This window comes from Micrasema longulum, unplaced genomic scaffold (genome assembly GCF_059751315.1).
Source record: "Micrasema longulum isolate JH-2025_06_02 unplaced genomic scaffold, ASM5975131v1 h1tg002075l, whole genome shotgun sequence".
NCBI classification, from domain to species: domain Eukaryota; kingdom Metazoa; phylum Arthropoda; class Insecta; order Trichoptera; family Brachycentridae; genus Micrasema; species Micrasema longulum.
Genome location: NW_028279242.1, coordinates 57,351 through 65,602, shown reverse-complemented (window position 1 = coordinate 65,602; position 8,252 = coordinate 57,351). Strand labels below are relative to the sequence as shown.

General features: G+C 32.3%; 1 protein-coding gene across 2 annotated transcripts; it reads left to right on the top strand.

Annotated features, from left to right (window-relative positions):
* The first annotated feature begins 490 nt into the window (after positions 1–490).
* On the top strand, positions 491–5,606 carry LOC148273103 (uncharacterized). Of its 2 annotated transcripts, XM_088239137.1 has the most exons (5): positions 491–573; positions 910–969; positions 1,049–1,185; positions 2,925–3,095; positions 3,746–5,606. In XM_088239137.1, exons 3-5 carry the CDS (start codon positions 1,168–1,170, stop codon positions 4,214–4,216), a joined length of 660 nt encoding a protein of 219 aa, XP_088095263.1. In that variant the 5' UTR covers positions 491–573; positions 910–969; positions 1,049–1,167; the 3' UTR covers positions 4,217–5,606. The 2 variants fall into 2 exon arrangements, with proteins under 2 accessions (XP_088095263.1, XP_088095264.1); XM_088239138.1 differs by lacking the exons at positions 2,925–3,095; positions 3,746–5,606 and adding an exon at positions 1,387–1,522.
* The last annotated feature ends 2,646 nt before the right edge of the window (positions 5,607–8,252 follow it).

The window sequence follows — 8,252 nt, the reverse complement described above, 5'->3', positions numbered from 1 at the left end:
AAAGTAATACATAAATAATGTGTAAATAATAAATAAATAAAATAAAACAATTTCGCCATTGCATAAACTATTTAAAAAATCAGCAATAAACAGTTTCTATTTAGAAAACCAGTTTTAACACTCAGCAAAATAAATTTACCCACATATTGATTTTAATTAGTACACAATTATATTTTTGTGTCGTCCAGCAGGTATAATTTGTCCTTCGTTTAATATTTAAAAGGATTTCAAAAAAATATTATTGATAAAGTTGGACAATTTAAAAACAATCTTTCATCGTGTTCCGTCATCTGAAACACTAAATAATAAAAACATACATTTCCAGAAATTATGGATTACTTCATGCATGCCTGCTTGCGCTCATTTTTTATTGTTTATTATCTACTAAATTCGTGTTTTCTCTATTCTCTTCGACTTGCATTATTTGAGAGGTGAAAAGGCCATTAAAAAACGAAGAAGAAGAAAAAGACTCGCATTATTTTGTCTGTGGTTATTTATAATAGCCGATTGAGACGTCTGTGCGTGTTTGGTAATCGAACTGTCAAAAATGTCGAGAAAGTCAAGAAAATCAAGGTGAATTTAAGCACCGGGCATATGTTAATTTATTTTTTATCCACATTTGTCATTTGCAAAGCTGTTTAAATTAAAAATGACTAAGACCGTAGGCATCATAAATGTTGAACTTGTTTAAATATCATTGGATTTAGACTTTAATTTTGTTTAACTCTATATAAAAACACCTTCCCGAGTGGTAAAATAAGATTATTTTACAGAATAATATATTGTATGTCACATTATTTGTTCTTTTACGAAATTTTACGGATTTTTTTTGTCAGGTTCCTTATAAATTTATTCATAACCCAAAGTTTCCGGATAGCTTTATCCATAATAGTATATTTTCATTTTCAGAATGATTGTTTCCAAATACACCTTGTCTCAATTGAAGATCATGGTTGGTTTCATGGAGAGGTAAGTGTCCTATTCTGCAACTAAAGTTTGAACTTACAGAACACTGCTTTTCTAAATATTTATTTCTGATTAATTTTAGAAATCCAGAACTTTGCAACCCACAGGAAGGCAGTGCACAAGATCGCATTACATCGCTTGAAAAATGGAAATCTTTAACAAAAAACCCTCAACAAGGATCCCAGCGGCTGTACTAAGACCATGGAGAAGTGGAAGAAGGTATATTACTGGCTATTTATTAATTAGATTATATTTTGTGTTGATTTACATCTTGCAAACCTAATAAAATATGTTGTTTTTAAGATGATAAACATAATGCATTTGAAAAAACTGAATTGAAGGTTGATCAACCAGTGTACGAAATATTAGAAAAAAAGTACCTCAATTCAGGAGGTATATTTACATACCACTTTGTTTTAGGTGTCCTTTAGGGTATAATTGGACGCTGTTCTGCAATGTAGTGTCAACCGACAAACATGCTATTTTACAGGAGAGCCATTTGAAAGTTTTGCTTGAGTTTTTGTGATTTAAATTGTACAGTTATAGCCTAACATTATATTTTGTACGATTCACAAACTATTATTGATTACGAAAATGAAAAACATATTTTAAATATTTTAATTTATATTAGGTTTAAGACAGTTTTCATCATATAACACTAATGAAAAAAAGACAATCGTGACAATTCAGACGTCAAGTTACTTTACACATTTTTGCTAAATGATTAATGTTTTAAGTTTGGCGGCCTGCGTGGTGTAGTGGTCAAGACGCTTGACTCACAGACGGAAGGTTCCGGGTTCGATTCCCGGTGAGAACACAAAAATTAAATGTGATTTTTCTCAAGCCTGGGTGTTCTGTGATGTAATTCACCGCTGTAATTGGGCCTCCTGGCCTGTTGTGGTAAAAAAATAAAAAAAAAGTGTAATTGAAAGACCGTGTTAAATGATTAACCGTTGTAAAGTTCAAATGTAATTAAGTGAATATATGTAGATAAAAAACATGTTATATCGCATTATATATAAATGAAAAATGTTAATTTTTGTAAGTTTAATAATAAAGCCATATTATAGTGTTATTGTGGATTCAATGTTTTTAATAAATCAATTTCTTAGTGTCACTTAAAAAGTTTTATTAGAGACAAAATTAATATTACTTTCAAACCCATCTAACTCTTTTCAACGTGGTCTTGGTCTAGCTCGAAATCAATATCGGCACTGTATTAGTCTTCTGATTTAACTGTTTTCAGCAACTTGTAGAATTCTTTAGCATCTGCCGGTACGAGCTTCAAGACCTCTTTAGGTGTTTCTGAAAAATGTATTTTAACATCAAAACCAATTAAATGCTTCAGTTTTGACAACATGAATTGGCTCACAATATTTAATGTTTACCCGTTGGTTTAAGCTATATTTCAAAAAAACTTTTTAATACATGACCCGACTTCTTGTGTTCCTCGGCCAGCCTCATGTTCGAGCCACACATTGTAGTATCCTTTATTGGTGTTTCCTTTATGAATGCCCTTGTTTTAGTATTTTATTTTCTATTTTATCTAACCGTCCATTACATACACTGTTATTAGCACAAAAACAACACCGTGCATCCCGGCCCTTTCACCTACTTCGTGTCGGTTGACACTTAATGCTAAACAAAAAATTAGTGTGGTCATTCAGCATTACAGCGTCAAAGTACTTGATACGGCATTGATTATCGGCATATCGCTTTTAGACATGTTGTCAGTTAACATTTTACTATTTTTTTGGTATGTTAGAATGACATTTTGCTTGGCAAACTTTTGTAGAACGCAGAGAATTGAGTTACAGGTCAATTCGGCATTCATAAGTAATTGTACCAAAAATTGTCGGTTGACACAGTAATGCGGAACAGCGCCCTATTAGGGACCGCCCATTTAATAAAATTCAGTTTATTAATGAATATGTTTTTATTTCTTTACATGTATCAAGGTATGGGCAGACTTAAAGTGTAAGGTAAAGAAAAAGGCTGCATCGATATTACGCATGTCTGAACAAGACAATACCGGTCCTAATCCATTCTTGAATCCAATCGAGGAGAGAATTGTTGCCATGTTAGCAGCTCACAAGAACTCTGACGATGCACCAGAAAACCAAGATCAGGTGCTTACTTCATACTCATTATATATTTTTAGAATATCTCTTATTGAAAATATTTTTACTATCTATATCCGATTCATTGCAAACAAGTACATACTAAATTTTAATTGTCATAGTATTTTATATGCTGGATGTTACCAGTTTTTGTTTTTTTCCAAATGAGGAAAACAAGAGGACAAATTACAACAAATTGTACAACAATATATTCTACTTATTTATTTTCTCCTTCATTCCCTCGATTGAACGCAAACAGAAGGAGGTGTCTAAAATGCTCACTTTCGTCTACTTGAGATTCCATTTTAAAAAAAAGCAAACAATATCTTGTAGACCAGAAATTCCTTTCGAATGACGTGTAACCTTTGCCATTTGTTTTATTTTTGGTGCTCATTTTTCAAAATGGAAAAAATTGATGCAACTTGTACAAACACCTTATAGATAAACGAGTAATATCTCAACAGATGATGAAATTATTACTATTTTTGATAAGATATTCAAATAAATTTTTACATATTTATAATTTATTTTCGGACCATTTTCATTGAGTTGTAAATAACTTACTATAAAAAAATGAATATATTCAACCCTATCAACACCTTATTATTGCAATTTGTATGCGAGCAATGTATTATTGTTAGTAAATTTTTATTTTAAAGGAATTCAACCTCGTGTTTGTGGAATCCAGTGGACTACAACTTGATCAAACAGGATCGCAAGGATTATCAACGCAACCTCTCGACCAGTATTCTCCGCAGTTATCCCCTCAAACCTTACCCAAGTCATCACCTCAGTCCTCTCCCCCCTCCTCACCGCAACCGCCCCCCAATAAATATTCTAGCTACAATCCGCGAGCACGCCACCGCCCACCTATACAAAAACATCAAGCCTCCAACCCTAGTCACCCTCGCGCCTTGAAAGGAGAAAGTCCGTCGTTCAACAAAACTATCGACATATTAGTGGAGTTGGAAAAAAGTCGTTTGGAAACAGATATGTTAAAAGAAGATTACCTTCACCAAAGAGAAGTGGAAAGGCTGAATGTGGAGTCGGAAAAAATCAATAATTTTGGACGGCTTTTGGGTTTAATGGAAAGTGGGCTTCCACTTTTCCTTCAATATCTAGAGGAGTAAATGGTAAATTTGACTGGAATAGTATTTTATTTTTAATTCCAAAAATATATTTTGCTCCGTGGTATAACATTTTACAGTTATTTGTTTATAAATTTGTATGAAGCATTTTAATTTACAGTTAAACGTCGACCGGTTTTGAGGTACTACCTCATCATACTAACTTAGAATTACACGTTTCACTAGTTATATTATGAAATATTGATCTTATTTTGATTTGTGCTACAATTGGTGACATTTGTGTTACTGTAAGTCCTGACGATAGTAATCTCGAAACCGGTCGACGTGTAACTGTAAATTTATGTGGGTCATACAAATTTATAAATAAATAACCCTGAATTCATAGAACTAAGAATAGTCCAGAAACCGCATACGCACATCAAACAGAAGGCGACTAAACTACTTATAAATGAGTAGGTTTACGTTTTGACCCATTAGTTTCTTTGTAGACGTCGCTCAGTACGCAACTCCTGATTCGAATTTAACTATGCCGTGTTGTGTCCTTTTAAAATGTAGAAATACAGCTAGGATCTTAAAAATACAGGATGCAATTACATGTCATGTGTAATTAGCAAATGAATGTGTATGTCACAAATGCATTACTTAAAAATTGAACTATTTTTCCATCTATCAGATTGTCGAAGAAACAAAATGGAAATTTCCTTAGTGTTGCCAGGGTAGTAGATTTTTTTACCCTACTTTGCTCATATAATAAGAGAAATAACGACAATTGAGCGTAGTTATGCAGAAAGCAGCCAGTCCACAATTTTGGAAAAATTAGATATTGATGTTATCGGGTGCAGTAAAGTTGATTCTATGTTTTGCTAAAAACAGCCAGACCGCTTTCATAGAAAAAACTACTAATCACCTTCGGAAAAAGGTGTCGATCACAAAAATGGCATTTCTCAATTTGCAGAAAACACCCACAAAACTAGAAAAATCTGATGGTACTTTAAAAATCTTTTTAACTGGTCAAATATACAATAAGATTCTTGTTTGTAATATATAAAAAAACTTATGTATTCATTGTTTATCGTTTGTTAAAGTCAAAAACATTCAAACTATTGTGTAGATTTTATAAATCACTATTTTCACAAAATGGCTATTATCTCAGTTTCACTTTTCTATGGCTGGCTGCTTTCTGTATAACTACGTTAAATTGAACCTCTGATTAAACAACGCCGTGGTGAACATTTGACCGACATTATCTTTAAAACATCAAATATTATTTAATATGATATAAAAACATCAGTGTTATGTAGAATAAAATTTGTTTTATATTTTATGTTCAAAGTTCATTAATTCAATTACTCTTAATAAATGACCCTTTACTTGTCTACTCTGTTGTGTCAATCAATGTTTCTGATTGCACAATAAAACTTTAGAAAAATTACCAAATTGTTTCTTTTTTACCTTACATTTGTGTTATGGTTATATTCTTCGCGATCTGGCAATATTACGCGGTGACTTCAAGTATGCGTGTGGCAAAAGTGTGTCTAAGTGGGGGAATTATTAGACACAGTCCGATGTATTCAAATATGATTCTACGCTCCTTCTGGACTATTCTTAATTTTATGCCTGAATTGTATTTGTTTTCTGAAAACAGTAATATATACTTAATGTGGCAATACAATTCAGCAGAGGTGACTTTCATGAAAAAAACGCCTATATTATTAGTACATATTAAAAAATATTAATGATAGTAAAAATATCAAAATTTTTTGTGATAGCATATTCGTACTATGTATTTATTTGTTTTTGGATCCAAAAATTTGTTACTTGTTTATTTCAATTGTGTGAAAGCACTCCAATCAATTATATAAATCACAAATGTATAAAACATAGTAAGTTCAAGAAGCTTGTAATTTTTATTTTTTTAGATGATAATACTATTATTAAGTCATTTGTTTCTGGTCCTAGCTAGGAATTTCCTATGTTGAGTCAGGACCATTAGCATTTGCGTTCTTACGATTTACTCAAACATTTCCAGGGACCATTTACCACATGTTGTAAATAACTAAAAAAGAATCGGGTTGTCGTCATGTGGCTAGTGTCGCAGACTTACCGATCAGAGGTCCGAGGTTTGAACACCACTCTACCCCAGCTTGATTTATATTATCTGATAGTGAGTTATTTACAGCTTGTTGAAAATGACCACCAAAATTGAAATATTTAGGTAAATCATAAGAACGCCAATATTTCTTTTCTATTGTCTATTTTCTTTTTTCTATTTCTTTTCTTATGTCGAGAAGTTGAAATTAAATATTTTTTTTAAAAATCCTAATACACCCGAAGGGCATATACAAAAATAACACAAGTACTTGTGTTATTTTTGTACAAACATAGTCGGTAGGGAACTCTAAAATTTATTTTTAAAAAATTTTAAGTGTGTAAGAACCAAAAAAGTATTCAACAATATTTGAGTATGTCCAAATGTTTGCAGAAGGGCTGGATTTCCAATGTGGATGCTTAAACATAGCCAGAATGGTGAATGTTTCACCGTGTGTAAAGTGGTCACATAAACCAGCCAATGACAGGTCATAAGCCCTGTAAATGCCTATACTTCTATATTCCTCTTTTGAAAATGGTTTCCTTCTCTGTTGCAACAAATTTACAAAAAAGTATTATTTTTTCCTCTGAGTATGTCAATTTAAATTTTCCAAATCTTAGGAGCACACTATTGGATATTAATTTCCTCATTTCTAGTTGGGTTTGCATTACAATTTTTTTTAGATACTCTAAAAGTGCATTATCAATGATGTATTCAATTTTTTCTGTGCTCTGAGGATTGAAGGGGTAAATTCCAGCGATTGCAAATCCACTTACTATGTTTGTTTTATTAGACAGTAAGATTGTTCCCCTTAACTCTTTCGTAGATTCCTTTAATTTTTAAAATTTGTAATTTAAAAGTATCTTTCTCCATTCTCTTTTTATCGGAAAAGGAGACCTCAAGGGGTTGAGTTTGGTGGCAGGAGTACAAACGGAATATTATTCTGTTCACATTGAGTGATAATATCAACACTAAATGTTTTTCTCTTCTCGCACTAAGCAAACTAATGGTTACAAACCAGTTATCAAAAGTAGTATGGTCAAACCCAAACTAAGTCATTATGCCTTCCATTCGATGGGCTATTCAGGCACCACTGTTCCGACAGATGCTCAGCTTTATAACCTATATGTGGTGAAAACATTCTCCATCCGCTGTTATTACAAACACAATAGAAATAGAGCCTTTACAGTAAAACCGCGATATAATAGAACGCGATATAGCGAAAAATGACATATATAAAAAAAAAACAAATTTATTCCCTAAATTTTTCATACAAAAATGTGCATATGCATTACAAAATCCCGTTAATATGTATAACAAAATCATTTTTGTCCTGTACGAAAAATGCCAATACATTTATGTAAATTTATAACGAAATAAATACATTATTCAAAGCCGCGCCGCCGCTGCATCTGCCGTATGCGAACAGCTTTATGGCCTTTTCGGCACCCAGAACTATCAAAGTGCGTGTCCAGTGTGTGCGTGTGAATGTACGTAAGTGCGTGTGTGAAGGAAACCTCCGAACCTCTCCGAATACTGCCGAGTCCGTCTGTTTTGTTTTTTGAAGCCGCGCAACATCTTTTTGCGACGGCGCGTAACATATACATATCTAGTATGATTTATTTTTTTTTGTTACATGTGGGAATTCGTTATTAGGAATTTTTATTTTTTGGTCCCTTGGATTTCGTTATATCGTTGTTCTACTGTACTGTAATTTACCTCTCTTTACTATAATTGGCCCTTTGCGTTTCCGGAATTACACTTAAATTTCTTTCTTCATAATTAACGATATTTCCTATTATTCTCCGATTTCTTCACTGTTATTAGCAGCTCTTGTTCACTTAATATTTTTGGTAAATCTTTTTGTCAATTGTTTTTTTTAGGCATTCAAGAAATGACTAAATGCTCCCAAGGATTTTGTCATAAATTAATACTTCTTTACCATTTTTTAATAGTTACTGATGGATGATTATCCTCAAATCAAACATA

What these genes read in the sequence shown, in the direction of transcription:
- LOC148273103 (XM_088239137.1), top strand. An exon ending in CACCAGAAAACCAAGATCAG is followed by an intron (nt 3,096 to 3,745) that starts GTGCTTACTTCA and finishes TTTATTTTAAAG; the next exon opens with GAATTCAACCTCGTGTTTGT.